Source organism: Dendropsophus ebraccatus, chromosome 8 (genome assembly GCF_027789765.1).
Source record: "Dendropsophus ebraccatus isolate aDenEbr1 chromosome 8, aDenEbr1.pat, whole genome shotgun sequence".
Taxonomy (NCBI): Eukaryota; Metazoa; Chordata; class Amphibia; order Anura; family Hylidae; genus Dendropsophus; species Dendropsophus ebraccatus.
The window spans coordinates 41,226,118-41,253,876 of NC_091461.1; the positions used below are offsets into that span (position 1 = coordinate 41,226,118).

At 43.1% G+C, this 27,759-nt stretch overlaps 1 protein-coding gene across 3 annotated transcripts in view; it reads right to left on the reverse strand.

Moving 5' to 3' along the window:
- TACC2 (transforming acidic coiled-coil containing protein 2) overlaps positions 1 to 27,759 on the reverse strand; it is a 137,208-nt gene that overhangs the window by 59,090 nt on the left and 50,359 nt on the right. For all 3 annotated transcript variants that reach the window (XM_069980243.1, XM_069980242.1, XM_069980244.1), the window contains exons 5-6: positions 26,926 to 27,060; positions 19,873 to 25,482 (exon numbers count right to left, since the gene is read on the reverse strand). In XM_069980243.1, the coding sequence (XP_069836344.1) occupies positions 19,873 to 25,482; positions 26,926 to 27,060 (5,745 nt within the window). The remainder of the gene's footprint in view (positions 1 to 19,872; positions 25,483 to 26,925; positions 27,061 to 27,759) is intronic.

A 27,759-nucleotide genomic window follows, 5' to 3' on the forward strand; every position in this document is an offset into this window, starting at 1 on the left:
TATGTGAGCAGGAGAAGCGCTGTAATTTCCCAGTGTGTATCCAGAGATTCAGGTCTGACTGGAAGAAGAGAAAATTGTCTGATCCCCATGACCATGATCTACATCTACATCCACGACTAAATAATTATCACTGTCAGAATGGAAGAAAGGCAAGAGCAACAAAACAGTGAACAATATTTGCACATATGCTTTTAAAGGGGTATTCCACTCAAACATAACTTTTCATATGTTGCTGCCCATGGTGAGATTAACAATTCGTTCCATTCTTGTTATTATCTATTCAGTCTCCTTCTCCCAGTTCTGAGCTGTTGCTTTCTGCTGCAGATACAACAATCTGTGTGTGAGCTTTCTCTCTGTCTCCTCCCCCCTCCCTTCTGAGACAGCTGATGGAAGCAAGTCCTCGACTGACTTTATCTGCAACATTGTAATTTCTTTCACAGTGAGGTCATTAGCAACTTGACCTCAGAATAACCTTTCCAGCATTAGAAAGAAGCAACAGTGTTGCAGATAAAGCCAGTCTTGTGAATACCAGCTGTCTCAAAAGGGAGGGGGAGACAGAGCGAAAAGCTTACACACAGATTTTTGTTCAGAAGAAAGCAGCAGCTCAGAACTGGGAGAAGGAGACTAAATAGATAATAACACGGATGGAAGGAATTGTTAGTCTCACCACGGGCAGCAAAATATGAAAATTTATGGTGTGGACGTAGGTAAAGATCAGCACTCACCCAGGATGATGAAAAGCTTTGTTTATTTCATACAACACGGATTGCAGGTAGGGAGGATCAAGAGGTGCAGGGTGCGACCTTATGTCCACACCATTGTACAGCTTGTATCAGTTCCTGCACCCCTGTATAACAGCCGGTCATCCACGGAGCGGTTTGATTGCTTCCTAACCATCAATCCCGAGTGTCTGCATTGGCGAAGTGAGGTGCGGGTCAGCTGTGTCTCTACTTGGCTTATATGAAAAGTTATGTTTGAGTGGAATACCACTTTAAATCCAAGGAACCCCATTGGAAATGGCCATGAGTTCCCCAAAAGCCTACTCTTTCAGAATGTCAAGTGCACTCAAGAGGCGAAGGTTTTTCTGTTATTACCCCCAGCTGGTTATGAAGCAATAGCAGGGGTGACAGGGGTCACTGTTTTTTTGTCCGTGCTGCCTGCACAGATGAGTGTGCATACTTGTATATGAACAGTAGCAGAGCGGGCATGCATATGATAGTTGGCAGGGTGCATGCGTATAATAGTAGGCAGGGTGCATGCGTATAATAGTAGGCAGGGTGCATGCGTATAATAGTAGGCACCTGCCAATGTGCAGGCAGTAGGGAAAAACACTGGTCAATCTTGTCCTCGCTGAACCATCTATGACTGACACTAGGTAAGAAAAAGACAAGAGCATTGTGGTTGGCACTATGAAGGGGGCACTATTGATGACATATTATGGGGGCATTGTAGCATACACAGATTCGATATCATGCCACTTATAAATAGCGTCCCTTGGAATACTTGCAGGGTTAATGTTGCACAATGCTTGGAAGGGAAAAAGCTCCAGTATAATTGAAATAATTGCAGCTTATTCACCAGGACAAACCTTAATGTTCCAACAAACAGCCCATTGTCTGGATCAACATTTGCAGATTCCTCTATGATTAGGTACTGAGTAAATGGCTAATAATATGCCACTTGCTATAGAAAGAACAGAGTGAAACCTTCAGCAAACATGCCCTCCAGAGTGCTAATATGTACAATGATTATTCCAATAATGTCAGGGGCCCGCCATTCCACTTTAGGAATGGGGACACATGGGACCAGGACACATGGGGTTAAGGGCCTATTACACGATCGGTTTGGAGGAGCAAACGAGAGCTCTCAGCGCTCGTATGCTCCTCGTTCCCCGCTCGCTGCCGCCGCTATTCAACGCGGCTGCACCGAGCGGGTGAGTGCGGGAGGGGGCGGCGGGGAGCTGCGGGGGGGCTGCTCGGAGGATCGCTGATCGTCCGGGCAGCCCATAGGTTATAGCAGCGTCTGCTGCCGACGCTCCTATTCAACGGAGCGATGGCAGCAGATCGCTGCTATATCAGTCGCTTGTTTTTCAACATGTTGAAAAACAAGCGACTGCAACGATCAGCCGACATGAACGATGTCGGCTGATTGTTGCACTCTATTCCACGGGACGATTATCGTCCGTAGCGGCCGATATCAGCTGAATACGGACGATAATCGTTCCGTGGAATAGGGCCTTAAGCGTACCCATTCGCCAGCGCAGTTGCGGCATGAACAGCCCTGCCCTCCCTCCCCTTTTTTAAGAAGTTGTCACTGTTCTTTATTAGCAGGGGTTTAGTTGCCAAGTCCTGACTGGGTGAATTAGTTTTTTTGTTTGGCTTATCAAGTCTGGAGTCCATTTAGGTTTTGAGAACTGAGCTTACATTAATTCACTACGTAATCGGCGCAGAGATTCCGCTCTGAACCTCGCACCGAAGGCTCCGCACTAAATCCCGCCTGTTGTTTTCAATGGAAGGCTTCGCACGCCTCTGTTCTCTGCACCTTTACACTCAAAGAGATGACATGTCGTTTCTTTGAGCGGAGAGCGGTGGCATGCAAGACCTCCCATTGAATGAGATAGGGGGATTCGGGGGGTCCAAGCGAATTCTCCGCACCGATTCCATAGTGTGAACGGGCCCTAAATTCAAGGTTATTAATTTTGTCAAACATTTATTTTACCTTTAATAAACACAGCGGCCTTAACAACCACAACATGATAGTTTTGTACCATTAACCCTTCATAGTAGTGACAATGTGATTTTAGTGCTTCCACCACTGTTATTAAGCCCCTGAGAGTCCCCTTCATTGGACTGTTTGTCAGCAGACACACACAGACACTTCCTCCCTTAGTTGCCTGGCAAATCACAGCACTTACTCCTTTCTGCTATGCTATCATGAGGACATGTAGGTGTTAGGCATGTGCAAACCACAAGTGTTAATAATGTGAGAGACTACAATAGGTATCAAGAAATAATCTCATTTCTTTCTAAACGGTTTGGAAGAGGCTTCAGGTTTTAAAAATAGGTTCTGAAAATGTGATAACAAAATTCCCTAATACATCATCCACAATGCATCCCATAGTAAGCGCCGAGATATTCTTCTCAACAAGATGTGGGAATGTAGGGAAGGATGCCAATATTATTTATCATGAAGTGCCCTGACATCAGGATCAGTAATATTATAGTAATATATATATATTAGTAATATATAGTAATAATATAGCTGCCTGTACACTTCATATAGCTGTCATGTATATATGCTTACTTTAATGTCACTTATTCTGCCCACCTGCCCCATACACAACCAGGACAGGCTAATCCCATGAACTTCCACATGCCCTATTCTTTTTTACCCAGACATCTGCCATCAATGACACCTCCATACACATTGGATGTGTAGACAGGACAGCCTACTCCCTAATTCGAGCACTGATCTCCTAGGAGTCTTTATATGGTTCAATTACAGTGCAGGCAGAGGAACAGCTGCTACATCTTTCCTGTGTCCCTTTACTTCCATCATTTCTTAGATGCACATCCCCTATTCACATGGGCCACCAAAGAACAAGAATTTTTTAATATATTAAAATCAGCTTGCTCCTTCGTTGACTGATCACTCGGCCAGGCCTATAACACAGGGTAATATTAGCCTGTTCAGCCAATATGGTCCTAATTTCATACCACCACATCAGGTGTATACTCCAGGTATATGCACCTAAATTATACATCATAGACTTCTGGAGCCCCTTTCGGCACATGTATGGGAAATCTGCTCTAACCATAGAAAACATATTCGACTATGCAGGGCTCCAGATGGCGACCAAAATGGTCGCCAATGCGACTGATATTTTGCAAATGGCGCCCAGATTTATTAATCTGGGCGCCATTTGCGACTGGCCCCGGCGGCGGCGCGCTGTCTCTTTAAGTCCGGGCCCCCGGCTGATGCGCGGCTGCCGGGGGTGTCCCATCCTATCCCCGGCAGCGCGGCGCATCAGTGAGCTGCCTGGGGCCCTGACTTCCGGCACAGGAAGCGCACGTCAGAGACGCTTCCTGTGTCAGAAGTCACAGCCCCGGCGTACAGAGAGCTCACTGATGCGCCGCGCTGCCGGGGATAGGACGGGACACCCCCGGCAGCCGCGCATCAGCCGGGGACAGCGTCTGAAGAAGAAGAGGATCGCCGGGGGAGCGGGTTGTCAGGTGAGTTTGTGTGTTTTTTTTTTTAAATACTGCTTAGCATAGAGGAAAGGGGGGGCATCTATAATGGGGGGAGAAGAGGGGCCATCTGTAATGGGGGGGAGAGGGGGCCATCTATAAGGGGAGGGGGTATCTATAAGGGGGGGAGAAGAGGGGGCATCTATAATGGGGGGGAGAGGGGGCATCTATAAGGGAAGAGGGCCATCTATATTGGGGGGGGGAGAGGGGGCATCTATAATGGGGGGGGAGGAGGGGGCATCTATAATGGGGGGGAGGAGGGGGCATCTATAATGGGGGGGAGGAGGGGGCATCTATAATGGGGGTAGAGGGGGTCATCTATAAGGGGAGGGGGTATCTATAAGGGGGGAGAAGAGGGGGCATCTATAAGGGGGGGGAGAAGAGGGGGTCATCTATAAGGGGAGGGGGTCATCTATAAGGGGAGGGGGTCATCTATAAGGGGAGGGGGTCATCTATAAGGGGAGGGGGCCATCTATAAGTGTAGGGCAAACTGGCTGCAGACACTGGGAGATAGATATATGCACAATTATTATTATCAGGGCCCCTCAGGTGTCTGTATTGTAGGGGGTCACTTGTATTAGTCACTAGGTGAGAGATATATCTATCTATATACACATCTTGTGGGGGGTCACTATGGCTGCAGTCAGAAGTCTAGCTCAGTATGTATAGACTGTTGCAAGCTTTTAAAGGGAACCTGTCACCCCCGGTGACGGGGTGACAGGCTCCCAACCCCCCGTTAGAACCCCCTATACTCACCTCATCGCGCCGGGTCCCGCTTCTGAAGATGGTCGGGTCACGGAGATCTCAGCCGCTGCAGCCTGACGCGCACACTGAGAGATGAGTCCAACGCTCATAGAGAATGACGGAGCGCTGGACTCTCCTGTCATTCTCTGAGCGTTGGACTCATCTCTCAGCGCACGCCGGGCTGCAGCGGCTGAGATCTCCGTGACCCGACCATCTTCAGAAGCGGGGTGAAGATGAGGTGAGTATAGGGGTCTCTAACGGGGGGTTGGGAGCCTGTCACCCCGGCACGGGGGTCGACAGGTTCCCTTTAAGTTCAAGTTCAGAAGAGTAAGCCTCATTAAAAGGCTAGCCAAGTGAGGCTGAAGTACTGAGTCAGACTGGATATGGTTGTCAAGTTGCAAGTTTCCATGTTGAACATTTTCAAACTAAGAAAAGAAAGAATCTAAAGGAGGAGGAGGAGGAGGAGGAGGAGGCTGCCGTGGCCTCTGCACACAGTAAGTCCCATGTAACATAACATTAATTTTACATGGTTTAAAATGTTGGCGACCAAATATTCTATTTGGCGCCTAAATTTTTCAGGTTAGGAGCCAATGGCTCCCAGGTAAATTTTTTAGTCTGGAGCCCTGCTATGCTTCTGATAATAGGGTTCCTGCTACTGAAGACAATAGGCAACAGTTGCATGCTTCTGGGTAATACATTGGGAGACACTCCTGGTGTACACAGAGCCTACATTACCCTGCTCCCCGCTCTGCTCTCTACCACCACCACTACTGGTCTGCACAGGAACAGACCGAGGTCACCTTTCCACATCCTAAACTGAACATTGGTATAGCACATTAGGGAATTGTTATACTGAACGCTGATGACAAGGATATTTTCAAGGCAGCGACGCTTTTATTTCGTACCTATATTGGAGTCCACTCGGATTAGATGCCATGGTTACCCTATTGGTGTAAGTCACGCTATTTATAATATACACACAACTGTGTTTTTGCCAACACATAATAACAAATGGAGAACTCCACTCCCTTCACTTCACTTTTACGATCTGCTCTGCTAAAATCATTACACAGAATCTAAACCTTAACTTTCCGACATGAAATCGGAGGCTGTTAGAGGTGCAGCAGAGGGCTCTTGTATCTCTATGGCTGCCCTATTATGGCTCCTTATACCATGCCATGTGCAGGGCCCGCAGATGGATTGCCACACTTTTTTTTCTGTGTAGGAATCTTTATACTTGCACGTTAGTTACTGTGGACTATGTATGGAAAGGTCGAGCAGTATTTGTACCACTTGCCATCTTGGTATATATATATATATATATATATATATATATATATATATATATATATATATAAATTCTGATTGGGTGATATACCTATTGATGTGTCCATGTCAACTATTATATGTTGGGGAGACAACTTACGATGTGCGCACAAGAATCACCCAACACAGGTATACGATTAGAAAGGGAAAACTGGATCTTCCAGTACCCAAACACTTTGTGGAGGCTGGACATACGGAGCGGGATCTGAGGTTCTTGGTGCTTGATCAGATAGCACCATTACCCCAGGGAGGTGATAGGCTCTCGAAATTGAAACGGAAAGAGTTGGAATGGATCTTTAGATTGGATACGCTGAGACCCAGGGGCCTCAATGCTGACTATAAGATCCTTCCTAAATATTGCAATTGATTAAGATAACGGTACTAACTATGGAGAGGGCGGATGTGTGTTTATTTTGGATTCTCGTGATGTGTCTTTAGTGGAGCCATCTGTGTCATAGGAGGTGAACACGGAGATTTTGACTTTTTATATCTTTTTTTATCATAATATATTTACCTTGTGCATGTTTTTTCATTTCTTCAGATTTGACATCAAGCTACATGTGGAAGTCAAGGATGCACGCTCGCCTATGAAGGAGAACAGACAGCCGAATATATCACTGCAATCACCCAGACAGACCGTATTTGGATATTATTCACAAGTCCGGGTGACCAGCTAAGGGGGTGTGCAACACGTGTCCAGATGAGTGGTCCCTACGGGTTTGTCTGATGCCCTACCTGAGGAACGACATCGGAGCTTTGAGCTGCTGTGGAATTCTATTTGGTGGTGGCGGAAGATAGTGGAGGGAGAGCGCTGACGGGCTTACTGTCTTGCTCTCTCACCCCCCGCAATTTTGGGGATAAGCCATGAATTAAGTCTGGATAACATGTGGATAACATGTGGTTTGGCGCACCATTAACCCCTGGTTCTTACCTGTTTATGGACTTATTGTTATGGTTTCTTTATGTGGGCGTTCCCAATGCACTGGTCTGTCACAATAGAGGTGGGCGCAATACAATGCTTATTGCGCATGCGCAGCCTATACGTACACGCACAGTGTTTGCGTTCCATCTAGGCGTGCGCTCCACAGGCTTCAGCGTCATACGGCTGCTGTTCGTTTAGGGTGAGCGAGCAATCCTGATTTCTTTTATGTCTGATATTTTGTAATATACTTATTTTATGCACATTAAGGCTGGGTTCACACACTGTATACTTCAGGCAGTATTTGGTCCTCAAGTCAGGTCCTCATAGCAACCAAAACCAGGAGTGGATTGAAAACACAGAAAGGCTCTGTTCACACAATGTTGAAATTGAGTGGATGGCCGTCATATAACGGTAAATAACTGCCATTATTTCAATATAACAGCCGTTGTTTTAAAATAACAGCAAAAATTTGCCATTAAATGACGGCCATCCACTCAATTACAACATTATGTGAACATAGCCTTTCTGTGTTTTCAATCCACTCCTGGTTTTGGTTGCTATACAGCCTCAAATATACAGCCTCAAATATACATAGTGTGAACCCAGCCTATGATACACTGTACTTTATGTAACTAATATAATATACACTATGATTTTGTTCTTATGATCACTGTATACAATCTTTTGACATATGGATCAATGTGTCAATCCTAGCACACCTGTTGATTATTTTTCACGTCAGATCACCTGATTGTATCACGTATTTATACCTGCATTGGTAGTGTGTTCACTTAAGCTTGAAAAAAGACTGCGGTGTGCAGTCAGAAACGTCGCTGTATTTTTTGCATGGAGTGTCAATAAATTTTCACTTTTTTTCTTGGACTTTTGGAGTGCTGCCGCATATTTGAATTTATATTGGAGTACACCTGGATCGGGGTACGCGGTGTGCACCCACCTTCATATTGTTTCACCACGAGTGCTGCGGCTTTTTTGCTATTATATATATATAAAAATATACAGGGCTGTATTAACAGCTGCTGCTGCCCTAGGCACTAAACCTTGAAGACGCCCCATCTACACGCACCTATTGGCGATACCAGACCTGACCAATACCACCATACCCCCCACCCCCCTGGAAAAGACACCAGATTTACTGGCAAGTCTGAACAGGAGGAGGGAAACTAAAAAAATAAAAACAAAAAAAATTGTTTTTTCTGTCCCCCTGCTCCCTGGTGCTGCCCCCCTGCAAGGTGCTGCCCTAAGCACCGGACCACGGGTCCCTAGTGGTAAATAAGGCCCTGTATATATATATATATATATATATATATATATATTTATATATATAAAACATTCTATAATACACATGACTCACTTAGGCTTGTGTTGTGTAAACATTGAACACGTTACTGGCAATGTTATCAGCGTGACTCACTAACGGTGGCCATACACCTTCATTGCTCATACAGCCATTAGCTATTTTTTCCACCCTCTCCATATACACACAAGCTGGGTTTGGCGTGAATTTGCGTGTATTGTTAAAGGGGTAGGTCAGCAAAAAAAAAAAAAAATTCTTTCAAATCAACTGATGCTAGAAAGTGCCAGAGATTTGTAATTTAAGTGTAACTGTCATTTTTTTTTTGCACAAATCAGTAGTATAGACAATTTTAAGAAACTCTATAATAGGTTTTATTAGACAAAAAAAGTCTCCTTCTGTACTTAAAAAGCAATTTCCCAGCCTCCCCCCTCACATCTTATCTGTTCATTATCAGGCAAATCCGTCTTTATTACAAAGAAGCAAGTGAAGACGGGTTCGGCTGTGTCCATTATATCCTATGGAGGGGGGAGGGGCCCAGAGATATGAGTGAGCCTTAAGAAGAGACATGAAGGTCAGCTGTTTGTAGACTGTCTGGGCACCTAAAGGGCTGGATTCAGAGGTCAGAAAGGTCAGTGCTTATTTAGGAACTTGCTGAGAGAAGATTGCAGGGTGTTGTGCTGTGCAGAAATCCTCTGTGCTCACTCACTCCTCTCAGCCCCTCCCCGCTCCATAGACCATAATGGACACAGAAATTCTGCTTCTTCTGAAGTGAGGGGAAAGCTAGGAAAACAGCTTTTTCAGTAGGAAACTCTTCTGGTAAATAAAACCTATTACAGAGTTTCTTAAAATCGCTTGTACTATTGATATTTATTGTTGTCAGAAAAATGACATTGAAATGACAAATACGCTTTAAATTTAAAAAAATCTCAAGTCTTCCAGTACTTATCAGCTGCTGTATGTCCTGCAGGAAGTGGTGTATTCTTTCCAGTTTGACAAAGTGCTCTCTGCTGCCACCTCTGTCCATGTCAGGAACTGTCCAGAGCATCAGCAAATCCCTATAGAAAACCTCTCCTGCTCTCCAGACTGGAAAAAAATACACAATTTCCTGCAGGACATACAGCAACTGACTTGAAGACTTGTTGACAGTTGATTTGAAAGAAAACATTTTTGCTGAACAACCCCTTTAATAGAGGAGAGGGGAAAAAATGCTGTCTGAATGTGGCTTGAATGTGCATCTATTCCAAAATAGGGAAGAGGGGGAAAACCACTGCCAGACGCATCTGATGGCAGCTGATCTTCCCTAACTACTAAAGGTGGCCTTACACCTTCATTGCTTATTCAGCTGTCAGCTATCCTCTCCATATACACGTGAACTATTAACTAGTATTAAAGGGAACACCCCTATACTTGTAAAAAGCCCCTTTTAGAAATTAAAGGAGAAGTCCCATGAAATTAGGTGTAGGAAAATAATAACAAAGCATTCTTACCTCTTTTGTAAAGCTGCTCCCGGGTCCCGTTGACAGCTCTTCCAGTGGCAATGTCACATACCTGGGTAATCGATTGCCCATTTGACTAATTAGTGACTGGGGCATGAGACCTCCCCAGTCGCTGAGTGGGCAATTGATCACCCAGACCGCAGCTGGAAGACCCGATTCCCTCCAAAAATTACATCCGACAGTGGTCAGAGGGTGGCCAGGGAGTGGCGCAAAGGAGGTACGGGGAGGGGTGAGTTAACCTTATTATTTTCCTGCACCCCCCCCCCCCTGCCTTCCTCTCGTTTTTTATTAGATATATAGATCGAGATTCTGAATATCTCAATATACATTAGCCTAACTCAAACAATAGGTATGAAGTGCATAATATAATAAAACTCAAAGGGTTCTTTTATATCATGTATGTGCCCTTCGGGAAATGTATGTCACCAAAATTGGCAAATTGGTATGCCAACACGGGCCCTATTGTCTTCAGTAACCCTAATGTAATCAGCTAGTTAGAATGTTTTATTTTCCATACATACATAAGTTTTTACTCAGGAATACAGTAAACCACATGTATAGGTTAAGAAAATTACCTGGCTACAGTAAGGGGTCACTGAAGTCCGCGGAGCCTGTACCTGTAATAACCATGGCCCCTGTGTTATATCATCACCTTAAAAGCAATGTCCAGGATTAGAAAAACACAACTGAATTCTTTCAGAAATAGCACCACCCTTGTCCTCAGTATGTGCATGGTATTGCAGCTTACTTCAATTGAAGTACACAACCTGAAATGTTTTTAACTGGGCCCCGGCTGACCACGTACCCTTTATAGGACTAGTTTATTTCAGACAGAGGTGACTTTGCAGCCCCTCAGGCATCAGGACCTGGGTGTGACTGTGACCTCTTCACCCCTTATAGACCTGCCTGTCTTGATTTAATGACATCACTTTCTATAAGATTCTCAACAATCACAACCAAGAGGTCGGCACCAGTGTCAGTGGGGTCCAGCTCCAGTCCTCAGAATCCCTTCCGTAGCAGTGCCCTGTTGTCCTTGAGGAATGACCGTGGGAATTGCTGGCCCTCAGCTGTCAGGGACCATGGCAACTGCTGCGGCTGCTACCCTGGTAGTTCCCCTCCAGCTGACAATGCAATCTTACAAGCACAGAACCAGTTATAATTCAATGCCAGGGAACATATATGTGCAAAAGTTTAAGCAATCGGTCCATAAGGGAGCATTTTCTGGCCTAATCTGCTATGATGGTTGCACTGGATTTCTGCAGATGATACATTTTCTGAGATGAATGGGTATAATGCTATATGTCCTCTGTAGATGACAATGAGTCAGACCACTGAGATACATTTGGGTGTAGATGTCATGGCTGAGTGAGGGACCAGCTGTTGTGTCTAGCCGCCCCATGTATAAAGCAGGCGCAATGGGACTACTGTGATGTCATTATTAGGGAATTCAAACCATTGCTTTCCTCTGGAGCATCCAGCATAGCGGCTAATTGTACTCAAGCACTTTACGCCATTGTTGGTTAGTCATCCCTGCCATCAATGGTTGTCAGCAACGTTCTTCCAAAATCCCTCTCTTAGGACCACACACTGCCTTAATGTTATTCATGATTGAGAACAGAAAGGGGCAGATATTGAATATCACTGTATCTGGACATTGCATCTATGATTTCATTGCTATCCTTAAATTTATTCACAGTCCATTGGAAACTCTGCATGCAATGTTAGTCAAACTTAGTTGTTTCCTTAGGGACACGTCACATCTCTTCACTAATACAAGTAAACCCCATTATACGGGCAATGAGAGGGAGCAAGCAAGAGCGCTGACCTGTCCCCACTCGCTGCTGGCACTATTACATGCACTGACGGCGAGCGGGTAAGTGCGGAAGGTTGTTGCGGAAAGCTGCACGGGGGGGGGGGGCGTTGTCCCCTGACAATTTTTTAGATTGTCCAGGGAGCCCATAGGAGAAAGCAGTGGTCTGCTGCCGCCTCTCCTATTACACAGAGCGACAGCAGCAGATCATTGGTAGGCTGATCGTTGCTGTTTAAGCCTGTTAAAAGACAACGATCAGCCGACGTCGTGCATGTTGGCTGATCATTGTCTTCTGTTACGTGAGGCAAATATCGGACACAATGGCCAATATCGGCCCATAATTGCCTCGTGTAATCGGGCCTTAACAATAGTAAAAGTGTGAGTAGAGGAAAGATAGGGATTCTTTACAGTAAGAGCAGTACAAGTTTGGAATGGTCTTTCTTTCACAAGTTGTTATTTTTAATACTTTTTTTTAATTAAATATTATTTTAAGGGTTTGGATACCTTTCTATTAGGATGTAATATTTCACGTTACCTATAATAGATTACTGGAGTTGTGTCAATAACGGATGGATATATTATTGCCATACTGAACTTTGGAGAAACTTTTTCTCCTAATATAAGTTATTTGCCAACTGTTTCAAGGCTTTGTTTGCCTTCCTTCTATGAGTTATTGTATGGATTCTATGTATATATTTCAGAGGAATAGGAAAATTGCTAAAATCTCTGCATTAATCAACAGATTTTTATCAAATCTCTAGACACTACAATATAATTCTTATGTGTCTATTCATCTGCTCATTTCTAATTCTATGATACAGTCCTCTCCAGAAAGTCAGTTCAATGATGAGCACAAGTGGAGCATGTAAAGAGTTAAAGGCTTGCATATTAGGATTAGGAATCTGTAGGGTGACAGCAGTAGGAGCCTGCGGTATCCTGTCAGTATACAGCCAGTTCCGTTAAACAATGACTTTGGCTTCTCCAGCAGCCCAGAGTCTGTAGTTGTCAAGCAAGTCAGGACATTCTGTACCTCAGAATTTACTCTGTACATGTTGGTTTATCTTTAAAGCAGGAAGCAATGATCACATGCTAAACAATGCAACAAGGAAAGCGAGGGAAAATTTAAAGGGCATGTCCTGTATGATAAAAGAGATGATGGAAAGTTCTTCTTGCGGGAAGTCTTTTAAGATTCTCCTCTATCTTTTATGAGTTATAATTGTTTTCTATATTTTGTTAGACAACAACTAATAGCAGCTATAACTGTGCCCATGGTGGTGCCCATCACTCCACAGCCCAGGTACAGTGTATAGTACATCAAACATAGAAGACTTTTATGTGATTCAGGGGTCAGGGAAAAGAGGGTGACAGCTCATATAGGATGTGTAGCAACAGACTTTAGTGGCTGTAAACTTTGTAAAATCAAGAAAACTCTGAGTAAGATATAGAAAGTTCTCACATAAGAGGATAATTCAAGGGAACTTTTCATCACTTTAATGCTGCCTGTAGTAGTCGGTGGTCCTGATAACTTCTGCCTGCCCCACAGCCCTTGATTGATAAGAGTGCTCTCTATACTAAAACAGGGAAAGATCTATCAATCAAGGCCGGTGGGGCGGGGAAAGGAACACAGGGACCGCCCTGATGACTTGTAGTTCAGACAGTGATGACAGGTTCATTTTAATACCTTGCTTATATAACTTCTCTTGCTTCCGTAGATATATATTGATTATTTCCTGATGTATACCTTCATTGGAAGACTCCAGAGCATGCCCTTGTATATGGGTGGGTATATGGGTATACAGTGGCATATAACTGGCTTCCACTGTAAAAACTACATATACATCTTTTATCATATACAGTGTATACAGAATGAACACTCTTTGGGCATATGCTAGGAGCACGGGGCCTATGCATTGCATGTCCACAAAGTGTGAACACAGCCTTACACCATTTGCAGGTCACATAGTGACAAACTATGTCCCGGACTTTGCCCTGAGCTATTCAACCATGTCTAAATACTGCACCTTGATAGGTAATGCTCTGTAAAAGAACACTACCCCGGGTCGAAAGGGAAAGCTGCTCATCAAAGTAACAATTTTTTAATGAAAAGTAATAAACCACGATCCATAATTGATTCAATAGTAACAGGAATGAATGTTTTGTATATATTCATAAACAGATATCATATCTATCTCCCATAACCTGTTCAGTTCAACAATGTATTGTTCCCTGTTATCAGCCATGTCATGCCATGATCTACATATATTCAGTAGTCACTACACATATATACATACCAAACCGACTCTCTTATCTCAGCTTCCTTCACCTTTGCAAGGAGGGGGGTCTCCGCAGGTAACACCTTGTTTAGCTGTTGAGCAGCATTACGTAATACAAGTATATTTTCTCGCGCTGTCCCACATTATTCTACTGCTTGATCCATGCTTATAAACAGGCAGAATAGGGACCCAAAACCCTATAGTGCTGATATATTTGCTCTCCTTTTTACTTGGTGACCAGTATCATCACCCTTCTGCGTCCCATATAAATTCTAACGTTAAGTCATATGTCATTATCCCTGTATAATGTCCGCAATGAACTGTATGACATCAGCATAGCAATAGTATCCAATACACTCCCTGCAATAAATCATTACATCATAAACTGTTCCATTATCACAATTAACATCATTGCCGAACTTTTCCAGCTTGTCACACTCCTGGGCCAATGACTCGCAGCTTCCTAGTCTACTTCTGTCTCTAATGATGTATTTCCATTAAAATGCAAATCAATTCCAAGCTTCTCTATATACTCTGATATAGAAGATTGTATGCTTTTATATATATTATATTAGCGGAGCAGTTAGCGTCATAGGCTTCTCTGTAAGGTTCAGGCGGTAATAGTAATAGTGTAGAGCTTGTACTATGAGCCTCTTAGCCAGCTTATGTGTATAATACACCGGTGTCCCATGCTTCTCAGTTATATCCCTACTCACCGGGATTCCTTGCCCAAGGAGCCGCTTCCACTTCAATAATCCAAGGCGTTCGCAGTTATGTCTTAAATCCCAAGCAACAAGCAGCTGACGATTTACCCCGGATATACCATGCCTGTGTCTGTCAGTCCTTGCAGCAGAATGAAAGGGGACAGCAAAGTTTGCTTCTCCTTAGTGAAAGTTGAGACACAACAAAAGGCCAGGGAATGGAATGATGCAGTGTCTGGGAGGGGCTCTACCTCCTTCTCCCCTCCTTAGGGAAGGGCACTGTTAAAGCTCCTAGACAGACATGGGGTCCTGCACAGGGCCAGAGGAATCTGTGACACACACAGAAGCAGCATGCCCGGGCACTGCTAAAACATTCCCACCCCTAAGGGCAGGAATAGACATCCTACCAATCACTTACAGGGAAGATGAAGCAAGGAGGGAGGGGGAGAGGAACACTCAGGCTACATAGTCCTCTGTGTCACAGGCAATACAACGGGTTTCTTGATCACAGGACTCAAAGACAATACCTGTCAAGTTCAAGAGGTGTACGTAATATGCTTTAGGATATTCTCACGGCAAAAAAAAAAGAGTAAACATATAGTAACGTTTACTCAAAACATCATTGGAACACACTTTACATGGTGCATTTGTATATTGGGGATAATGACGATAAATCTGTAATTCTTGTATAGTCTGCTCCCAGCTGCTGCCTAGATGGGCTCATACTCCGCACCTCCTCCAAGTGCAATCGGATACAGCTCAGCCACACTGTGGAAAGTAAGGAGCTGTCAACAAAGTAAAGTTGCCAGGGAAGCTAAAGTATGCCTGGACGCACAGTAACATCTCACAATGGAGTGGGTGCCACCTGACAACCTAACTGTAACAGGGAGCTGTCAGCAACCCAGAGCTCTGACACTGTATAATAATATAGTAATGTCCATCACACGCATTATAGCATGAATGTACATGACAATGAGTTTTTGTAGCTTCTAGTTCCACAAATAAGTGGCATAGTGGTTAGTATTGTTGCAATGGGGTAAACCTCAGAAGCCCTGCTCCTGTACACTGACTCATATACTGAATGCCTCGCCACTGACCCTGTATGCATCTCTGCTATATTCAGAGCCATATTACCAGCTGCTGCTGCCCTAGGCACTATACCTGCAGATGCCCTATCTTCACTCACCAATTAGCACCATGATTTTCTAGTTTCTAAACATCATATTGATATCTGATCAGTCTTAGGCCGTGTTCCCAGTTTTACTGTACGTCACCACATGCAGCTGTAACCAGACCCTCACGCGGTAATAGGCGTATGGCCAATAATCCTGGTAATAGCACATGACTACTGAGGAAGAAATGGGGAACACCGCCACACCAAACCTGACCAATACCACCATAAACTCCCTGCAAGGTGCTGCCCTAGGCACCAGACCATGGGTGCCTAGAGGTAAATACGTCCCTGGCTATATATTCACTAGTAAAACCGCTGTACATGGCTGCAGAATAAATTAGCATTACATAAATTTTTTTATGAATAATTATAAGAATTTTACTAGAAACGCTCCTGCGGCCCATAATCGGCCTTTGTAAAAGTGACATTGATCAGCCAAGGATTGATCTCTTTTTCTCCCTGTTCAAATGAACCTGGATCCAGAAACCAAGTGAACCAGAAAAGAGCTGGGGCTGCTGCTGAGACAACACCACACTAAAAATGAAAGGACTATACAACTTCCTGCTAGGGGTATTTCATGCAAAAAAATATGAAGCCAGTACTATTTGTGACAATAATATATTAGTACGTTATATATCTTGGGGTGATAGTTTTAGATACAATTTTCTGATCCTAAAAAAAAACCTTTAATATGCCAAATCACATCTGATTAGTGACACATACAATACTTGCATCCCTTACCTGTTAAAGATGGGAAGGATTGGGGATGTATTATATCTGCTGTCCCCAATAAAACATATAAACTGTCACCTAAGCTGAGCTTTCATGTATATGGGGTATACAGGATAGATACTATTGGCAGAACAAACGTATGTCCAACAGCTACTAAAGTTATATGGCAGCTTTAAGGATGGAAATCCAGAGAGGTCATAAAGAGGAGCAGGGCAAGGGCTGATGGAAATACCAAAAGCCGACTCTATGGTTATAGAAACTAGTGCAGTGGTAGTAGACAGAATCTGTTCATACCCACATGAAAAATTCCTAAACTAGAAGGAAGTCATTTGGTTACAAATTGTTCCTGTTTATTACACAAGTTAAAAGCAATTATGGAAACAAAAAGTTCTGAAAGCAAAGAGAACCAGATTCAGCGCTCTGTCAATAAGAGAGTGGTTACTTACTGATAACAGACTGGAACAATAATGTAAAAAATGTTGCCTATTCACCTGTCATGTGAGAGTATGATTTGTTGGTTTTTATGGTTTGCCTGTTTTTAGTATGGAAATTTATTGCACATTGAGTTTGGTGGGAAAGTCTTTAAAGGGGTTATCCAGCCTGAAAAAGTAATGGCCTATCCTCAGGTGACCTATTCTGCTAAATGGAACAACACTTCAGTACCTTGTATTGCCACTAGAGATGAGCGAACCGGGTTCGGGTTCGAGTCGATCCGAACCCGAACGTTCAGCATTTGATTAGCTGGGGCTGCTGAACTTGGATTAAGCTCTAAGGTTGTCTGGAAAACATGGATACAGCCAATGACTATATCCATGATTTCCACATAGCCTTAGGCAGTAGTGGATTATAATAGGGGCGTTTTGGGCGGCAGCCCGTGGCCCTGAGCTCCTGGGGGGCCCATGACCACCCAAAAAGACTTCTACTTTCAATGGTGTACTGTCTCCTGGCTACACTTCTGCCATGATTTGCAAAAAATCACTGTTTTTTATGGCAATTTTGCACAAATCAGGACATCATGACATTATCTATCCTGTACTATGATAGCCAGGCTAGTGCGGCCATAGTTACAGTGGGGTGGCCAGGCTTGGTGAACAGCCAGGGGCCTATGGTAAAGTTAATCCGCTCCTGGCCTTAGGGCTTTATCCAACTTCAGCAGCCACCGCTAATCAAATGCCAAAATTTCAGGTTCGGATCGACTCCAGCATGCTCCAGGTTTGCTCATCTCTAATTGCCACTACTAATAGAACAGTGGCGCATGTACAAGTGTTGCTAAACACAGAATAGGCTCAGTAGAGATGAGTGAACCTGAATAGGCTGAGTACAGAGTAGAGATGAGTGAACTTCGAGCATGCTGGAGTCCATCCGAACCCGAAAGTTCGGCATTTGATTAGCAGTGGCTGCTGAAGTTGGTTAAATCCCTAAGGCTATGTGGAAAACATGGATATAGTCATTGGCTGTATCCATCTTTTCCAGACAACCTTAGAGCTTTATCCAAGTTCAGCAGCCACCACTAATCAAATGCCGAATGTTCGGGTTCGGATGGACTCGAACCCGAACCCGGTTCGCTCATCTCTAGCTGTGAGACTTACAAATAGATGATCAGCCGGGGTGCTGGGAGTCAGACCCATTCAAATGTAATGTGTATGGCCTATCCTGAGGCTAGACCAGTAATGCCTTCAAATGCTACATACACATTTGGATTTTGTTTAACTGAATTATATAACTTCTGCAGCTTGCATAAAGAATAGTACATAGCAAACTAAACTCCTGTCCAATCAATATGGATATTTTGACCCAATAATCATTCAGGTAAAGATAGGAGTGGCTGGTGATTGACAATTAACAATGGCATCTGATAGCGTACTAGGTACTGTAATACATGCAAGCTACATAAAACAAATGGTGGAAAATCTTTAACTTAAAAATAATACAAAAATGTTTAGCCCATAATACATGCAATCCAGTAAAAAGAAAAATTATCCAAAAGGTGTCCAAAGCTTTTAAAGGGGAACTATCAGCAGGTTCGCCAAATCTAATCTGCTGATAGCTCCCTAATGGGCATGGGGTGCTGAGGATGAAGGGACATATCTTACCTTTATCCTCAGCGGTGTTCCTGTACTGCTAGTTGTGCCCGATAAGCCATTAGAAGCAGTGGGCATGGCTACTGCCCCTCCAAGCACCGATCTGGCCCCCGCCATTGATAATTCATTAGAGGGGACAGGCATGCCAGGCTATGCCCCCCCCCCATTTGACACACTCCTTCTAATAATTATCGATGGAGGGGCAGGCCGGATCAGTGCTTGGAGGGAAGGTAGCCATGCCCCCACTGCTTCTTATGGCTTATCGGGCACAACTAGTAGCACAGGAACTGAGGATAAAGGTAGCAGACATTCCTTCATCCTCAGTGCCTTGTACACAATTGAGAGCTACCAGCAGGCTAGATTTGTCTAGCCTGCTGATAGTTCCCTTTTAAGGAACAAAAGTCTTGTTTTCATGGAGAGATTTGCTCTAAAACTCAGTTAATTCTAGAGTTTAGTACTGATGGGAAAGGTCATCAGATCGATAACAATGACTTTCGAATCAGCGATCGTTCTTCAGTGGAAGAGAAAGTCATTGCATGCAAAGGGTATTAAGCTATGTTCCCAAAACGGGAAAACGATGGTGGTCTTTTAGGACTACCATCATATTAGCGCCAAAAGACATCTGTTTATTGATAATGTGGGTCAAAAATAATGTTCACGTTCGGTATTAGCAGTCCTACCAATTACCAATAGACGGTCATCTTTTGGCGCTAAAATGACGCCCATTCAGAAAGACGGTCATCATTTCCCTGTTGTGGGACCACAGCCACAGGCTGTAATTATAGAATATTGGTTGGAGAGTGATTTCAATTATTTTCTATAGGTAAAACAAAGTTACAGGTGATCTATGACTATTGTAAATTTTCTAACAATGTCCTGTGTAGGGTGATGTGTGACTTTTTAACCTATAGAGCATATTAAAGGTCAAACTACGATTTCGAGTGGAGTGCTGCCTCAGACTAATAGGAGGCAGTATCTACAGTCACAATACCAAAAGTATATTTGTTAAAATTTCAAGACCAATTATTTAAAAACAAAATTATTATATTACCTTTCATTGCTCGTTCTTCCTGTAGGCATGGATGGACTTGGGGGGAGCACCATTGGCTCTGGCGGGGTAACTTTCACTGTCTTTTTCGTGACTGGACGATCAGAGTGGAGGACACTGCGCAGCTTCTGGGTGAAGCTATAAGAATCTGAAGGTGGAAAAGTTGGGCTTCTAACAACTGGAGAGGGAGGTCCTGGTTCATTTGGAGAAGGAGGCAGCTTTTCATGAGCAACACTAGAGGAACCAAGGTCGAAAACTGGTAGGTCAATTCCAGTAGGTGAAGTAGTGAGAAAATGTTTCTTCTCTTCAGTGTGGTCAACCCCCGCTTGTGCAAGGGGTGCTTTTTCTTGGTCTACAGACAATTCCTTTTGTTCAGGTAGTTCCATTTTCTGTAAAATTACTTTTTCTTCAGGACAAGGACCACATATTTTACTGAATAGTTCTAGAAGAACTTTATCTTTTGCAGTAGTAGTCTTTTCAGAACTTGCAGACTGCACTAAAGTTGCCAACTCATCAGAAGGAGGGCTTATAGCTGGAGATACATTATTTGCCTGCTCTGAAGGCCAATGTGGTTCATCAGATAGGATCGCTGTCTCCTTAACTGTAAAACCTGACATATCAGAAAGAATGTCTGTCTCTTTAACAATTTGTTGATCAGAAACTAGTGCTTCTGTCATTTCAGGAACACTTGAGTCAGGCTTCTGCGATATAGCGTCAGATAGTTTATTCTCCTTTTTTTCAGGTACAGGCTTTAGATGATCAGATGCCAGTTCATTGTTGATCATTTGTGGTGTCATTGTTGTATCCTCAGAGTTCTCTTTATTTTCTTTTGGAAGAGGTTGTAAGGATTCAAAAGTCATTCTATGTCCATCAAAAGCCCCAGAACTGATGATGTTGGGTGCTCCTGTTTCTTCACAAGGTTTAACAGGTAGAGAGTTGGTATTTGTCATTGCTGAACTTATTTGACTTGGTCTTGTAGAAGGAAATTCAGTCTCGTCTTTGGAGTGAGCAGTAGAAGGAAATTCAGTCTTGTCTTCAGAGACAGCAGTAGAAGGAAATTCAGTCTCATCTTTGGAAGGAGCAGTAAAGGGAAATTCAGTCTCGTCTTTGGAGGGAGCAGTAGAAGGAAATTCAGTCTCGTCTTTGTGGGGAGTAGTAGAAGGCAATTCAGTCTCGTCTTTGGAGGGAGCAGTAGAAGGAAATTCAGTCTCGTCTTTGTGGGGAGCAGTAGAAGGAAATTCATTCTTGTCCTCAGAGGGAGCAGTAGAAGGAAATTCACTCTCATCTTTGGAGGGAGCAGTAGAAGGAAATTCAGTCTCGTCTTTGGAGGGAGCAGTAGAAGGAAATTCAGTCTCGTCTTTGGAGGGAGCAGTAGAAGGAAATTCAGTCTCGTCTTTGGAGGGAGCAGTAGAAGGAAATTCAGTCTCGTCTTTGGAGGGAGCAGTAGAAGGAAATTCAGTCTCGTCTTTGGAGGGAGCAGTAGAAGGAAATTCAGTCTTGTCTTTGGAGGGAGAAGTAGAAGGAAATTCAGTCTCGTCTTTGGAGGGAGCAGTAGAAGTAAATTCAGGCTTGTCCTCAGAGGGAGCAGTAGAAGGAAATTCAGTCTCGTCTTTGTGTGGAGCAGTAGAAGTAAATTCAGTCTTGTCCTCAGAGGGAGCAGTAGAAGGAAATTCAGTCTCGTCTTTGGAGGGAGCAGTAGAAGGAAATTCAGTCTTGTCCTCAGAGGGAGCAGTAGAAGGAAATTCAGTCTCACCTTTGGAGGGGGCAGCAGAAGGAAATTCCATCGTGTCTTTGAAGGGAACAGGTGAAGGAAATTCAGTCTCACCTTTGTAGGGGGCATGCTGCTCAAGAGCAGATTCTGAATTCTTCAAGCAACCAACTTTGGCCATGAAAGTTGACTCTGTATTGATAATATGAGTTACATTCTGCTCTGTAACGATTTCTGTACCTTCAGTTGCCTTGGCTGCATCACTTGTGTGCTCCTGAGAAGTATGGGTCATTACTTCTCCCACGGGACTGAGGTTAAGTATTCTTTGAAAAGCCATTTCAGGATGTTTTTCTTGAGGGTGTACTTCCTTGTGTGTATTATGATGTAGAATATTAAATGTTTCCTCTGATTTTTCTGTGCTAGCACTATGTGCATTGGTATATTCCATGTGCTTGACATCTAAGGCAACAGGTACATCTCTTTCTGACTGATCTTTTTCAGTTATAGACACTCCACATCCATCCGTCTGAATGTCATGCAAAATAACTTTCTGGTCATCAGTAACCGATGGACATGATTTTATCTCCTGTTTGGACTCTTTTCCATCATTTTCACTATATTTCTCAATAGCTTCCTCTGATAAACTTTGTGATTTCACTGTTGATTCATCTTCAGGCAGAAGGTAAGACTTGGAGTCTTTGTCTTTTACAATTATACGAGGAAGATCCGATTGTTCTGTAGGTTGTGATTCCTCTACCAATGCAAAGGAGAATGCAATCACAGGGTCAGCATCCTCAGCTTCCTCAGGATAATTCCTATTGTCGGTAAAAGGTTCAGATGTTTCAGTATTACAGTTGGTAAGATAAGAAGACTTTTCTGGGGTGTCAGTAATGGGTTTGATATCTGTAGATAAAATCTGATTCTTATTTGTGTTTTCCGGGGTCTCTGTAGATAATCCTTTATCAGTATTACTTTTTGTAATATCAGACTGTTCAGCCTTGACTGTAGAATCAGAACATACCTTGGCTTCTGCTTCAGGACAAATGACTAGTGAAGGGCTCCCATCTTCTTTATTATCACAGGGTTCAATAGGAATACCTAGAACTTTATGTTCAGGCAGAAGGTTATTATCTGGTGATGATAATGTGGATATCTGTGAATGTTTTGGCTGAAGGTTTTGTACCAGACTGGACTGGAGATTGAATGCTTCCTCTGTATCATGTAGATCTTGAGAAGTGTCTATTTTAACATTTTCCTTATTGCCAACATCTATCTCAGAATTTGGTTCCTCTGTAGAGCAATCATTTGGTATTTCCATAGAGCTGAAGCTGTCACCTGCTGTCTGAAGTTGGGTTGATTTATCATTTAGTATGTGGAGCTGTGTACCGGCATCTGGAGACTCTTCTGGTTGAATTTGAGTGGTAAGGATTTCTTCATTGGCATTGTTATCTTTATCAGAAGAAAATGTAAAACTTCTCAATGACTCTTTCTCATCTGGAAATAATTCTTTACCTTGCTGACTGCATTGCAAAATGTTGTCCTCCAAGAGCCTCAAAGCATCTATAGCATCCATGGTGGCAGATACTTTAAAAGTTGTAGATATGGATTTGTCTGTTTCATCACTCTTGAAAGGAGAATCGGATGTGTATTCCAGAGACTCTGATGTTGATGCTAAAGGTTCTTCTTGCACTTTCTCCTCTAGGGCTTTTCCAGGGTACAGAGCATTGTAAGGGTAGGGTGTGCCCTCCGAGGACGCGATTTCTTGCTGACTCAATGCGATCATGGGAACCTCCTTCTCCTTTGTAGACCTGCTTTCCAGGTTCAAGCTGGTGTCTACTATTTTAAACTCTACTGGAGTTACGACAGACACATTCTGCTCTAGCTGAACCTTGGATGACTCCCCTAGGGTACAATCTGGCCTGTGGTTCAGGTTTTCCACATCAGACAGGATGGATGATTGTAGCTTTGCACTAATATCAGGACTTTGTCTTTGATGCGAAACATTTAAACAGATGTCATTTCCACTTTGGGTTTGGCTGGTCTTCATCTGGGTTTGAACTGAAAATGTCTCAGATTTTTCAGCCGGGGAGATTTCTTCCGTCAGACATAATAAATACTCATTCTCATGACAAGGTTCCTGTGGGGGGAGTAAATTGATGACTTCTTTTGAAAAAGTTTCAGAAATTGTATCTAGTAAAACCTGTGTGGCTGGGGAGTGTTCTGTATTATAAGGACTTGCAGAAATAGATAAATTACTGTTTTCTGTATCAGTCTTTAACACCTTTTTCTGATAGGCATCTGCACTTACTTCTTCACTTCTAACTTTATCATTGACACCACATTCAGTATTACTCTTCTCTCTTGTGGTCACCTTCCCCATGTCCATGCTAAGTTTAACTGCCGTCGACTCATTCCTGGTAGGACCCAGTGGACTAAATTTGGCATTTTGTTGAGATGTTGGCTCACTTTGGCTAGTAGGAGTTTGTCCATACTCACCAATGGATGGTGAAGAAAGTGCTTGGTCTTTGCAAGATATGGTAATATCTTTCACAAAGTCTTCCTTTATATCAGGACTGGGTGCTGCCAGATATAATTCCGCAGTATTTAGGCAAAAGCTTGACACATCTTCTAAAAGTAAATTGTTCACAGAGCTCTGGGATGGAAAATCTTTCACTGTTTCAGTCTGGTTGACTAGTTGTTTTGGATCACTTGAAGCGGTCACATGTGCTGAGTCCAGAGCTGTATGTACAAGGACTTCAGTTTTTTCCTGAGTAGCCTGATTTATTTCTTCCTTTAGCCCCTCAGTCATGTATATAGGTGTAAATAAGGCATTTTCGATTCCAGGTGTTAATGAAATTGGCATGCTCGTGGGGGACACCTGATTGGCAGAAATATCTTTTTTTGTCTTATTTTTCAATCTCTTTGTCTTCACTTTACGATTTTTTCTGTCTTTACTAGAAACATTTCCATCATCGACAGTGGAGGTCTTTTGCAAGCCATGCTCCTCACTAGTTTCATGGTTTGCACTCTTGGGTTGCATGCTTTCTGCTACAGTTGTCTCTTTTACATGTCCAGTTGCGTCATGCCATTCCTCATTTTCTACCTCTACTCTATCAGGTAGATTAGCAGGAAAACTTTGATAGCTTTTTGTCTCCCCCATCTGCCCCTGAAGACTTTCTGGTTGTGTCACCTCAAGCAGAGACGGTTGATTAAGCGATGATGTAATGAGATTATCACAAAAAGTATTGAGCTCTGACCCCACCAGATTGGCAGGGGATTCTCCACTTTGGAGACTGCTCTCTTTTATAAGGCTGTGTGGTATGGGGAGTTTATCTTTATCATTGTCTGAGCTCCCATCTGTTGTAGAAGACAAGATTAAGTGGCTCTGCCCCCATGTCTGGTTATTTACACCATCTGTAGTTAAAGTTCTACTATTCCATGATCCCTTCTGTTCTCCCTGATCAGTATTACTATCCATGTTATCTTCCTTTGTTTGCTTGCAGGTGTTTGGTTCTTGGAGCATTCCAACTGGCTGAGATAGCGGTGCATTCCTTAAGAATAATTCCATGGATGCTGGAATCAGCTGTGGCGTCGAAGTCAGAGGAAGAACACTTGGACTGCCAAGACTGAAATCTTCCTGCATTTTGGCATCATCACTCTTAAAGTTACTTGTAGATGATATACACGGATCTGGATCTTGTTTTCCCAATAAAGTTTGTTCTTGCATAAACCCACTTTCTTTAATAGCTAGGTCTGCTTTAGGCATCTCTGGTAGGGTATTTCCATCCTTAGAGACTTTCTCTGGTGATACTTGTTGCCCCCATTCTCTGAGTATCCCTATCAGTCCTATATCTTCCGCTGCAGAATATTCTTCATCCTCTGATCCTTCTTCACTGGTGAGGTTGCTGCAGTTAACAAGGTAAGTGGATGAAATAATTCAGTCCTCCAAGAAATATGGAAAAGCACAGTGCAGGAAAAGAGGTGGCCGCAGGCAAAGGTATAAAATCAACCACCAAGCAAAACTATAGCCAGCTCGAGATGCAAACCCATGCAAACCCATGCTTAAGAAGACTTAGTCAAGACATGTAGGAAAAGAGGCACACAGAACTGCGCAAAAAAGTTGGCAGTCACCATGAACAGCCTAACATTGAACCTGATTGGTAGCTGGTTGGAATGATATCATAGATGATCACCAACAAAAGTCTAGAGCAAATAATTAAGGTACATAAAGATTTCACGACCACACCATAATCTGCACTTTAATATGCACGGCCAAATGAATGTATAGCACTGGCATGTGTCTCAGATGCTATCTAGCTACCAGTAAGATATGAATGAGCTCTGTGTGCCCAGATAAAGACACTACCAGACAGCAAGACAGCCCAACAGTGCTGGAGTCAAGCCAAACAGATAAAATCAAGACAAATACAACTGCAGAAAAGGATATTCCCCAGAACAGCAGAAGCCTACTACACGTAGAAGGGCAGCCAGTCAAGCATGCAAAGTATGGGGAATCCACACCAAGCTCAACATAGTTAAAATAACATCTGTTGCAATGAAATTTGCAGTTGCTAATATGATCTATCCTAGAAATGTCATATTCTCTTAAAGAAAACGTAGTGTTAAAGGGGTTATTTTGAATTCGAAAAATACAAAAATGTTCTCTTTCAAAAATAGGGCCACACCTGTCCTCAGGTTGTGTGTGGTATTACAACTCAGCTCCATTTACTTCAATGGACTTGAGCTGTAATACCACACATAAACTGTGAACAAGGGTGGTGCTGTTTCTGAAAGAAAGCAAATCATTAGGGCGGTCCCCAGAGGATTCTTCCTACCCTACTGGCCTTGATCTCATCCTATGCAAACAGGGAGAGATCAAACAACCGAGGCTGAAAGAGTAGAATAAGCTGTAGTTTTGCTATAAAGGTAACTCTAGCAAAAGGATTTATAAGAACTATAAACAATGACTGCCTTCATTTCCAATATAGGCTAAAACTAAGGCAGGAATTAATATCATCAACACCAAGGTTTATCCAGCCACACTCTGTATATACTGTGGATTAAATTCTACGTTTTATGTTACTCGCTGAATGTTAATACTTATCCTGGATTAAAAGCAGCAAGAATGTAGCAGGTTTGTACAAGAGTCGTTCTTGGCTCGCAGCACTCCCGGTAGAAGAGTCATTGTCAGCATACTCAGCATGCAGCAGGCAATAGGACAAGCTCAGGCTATTCTCCAGTAAAGAATTATTGCATATTTTTTTTAACTTTAAATAGTTCAGTCCAAGCTCAGCTGTTAGATAAAAAAAACACCAGTCTCTTCTGAGATATGCACGTAATAACAATACCTGATGGTGCCAGGCTGTGAACTCCGCCCAGATTCCTTATATTCCAGGCCCTCTATATAAAGATCAGTCTGCGGAAGGGCAGGAAGCAGCTGTCCTTCCTCCCAAACACTATGCTGCAATGTAACGTCACCGCTCCTGGGAAAATGAAAGGATCACTAAACAGAGGGAAATAGGTGTCCATGCTGAAAAAACACTGCAAGCAAATCACTACTTTTTTCCAAGTTGCTATTCATTGTCCTCCGAAACGTTCCATATCCTCAACAAGTTGAAAAACTAGAGATAGTCGTGACCCCTTCAGCTTCCAACTTGTAAGAACATCGACTCATATGGAAAGAATGAGTGAACGGATCCAATCTTTAAAGTTTCCACTGTTTTCAAGCAAATGCAATATCAATTCAGAGTAATATTGCTAAAGCAGATCCCATAAAGATATATATATATATATATATACTGGTATATTATCGTGATGATTTACTCGATTTAATGATCGTGCATGCTGTGAAAATCATCGTCAAGGGCAATATCTATGACGCCATGGTCATCACTAATCAACAGTTAGGCCCCATGTCTGGCGAGGAGGAATTTCCATCTTACAGGCCGCCGGGATTGTCCTGATGGAAGTGTCACTCAGATCCAGACATGACTTGTGTAACGGGTAAATATGGTGGGAGTCTGGCAGCTGAGACTTCCACTGATCTTAAGAACAGCAGGATCCTTGTCCCTATTTTCACCAGAAATTTCCTTCTCCATTTATGTGCACATCAGTGCTTGATAAGCAACCTATGAGGACTTGTTCACCCTACAGGACAGACACTTGCACAGTCTACCTCATAG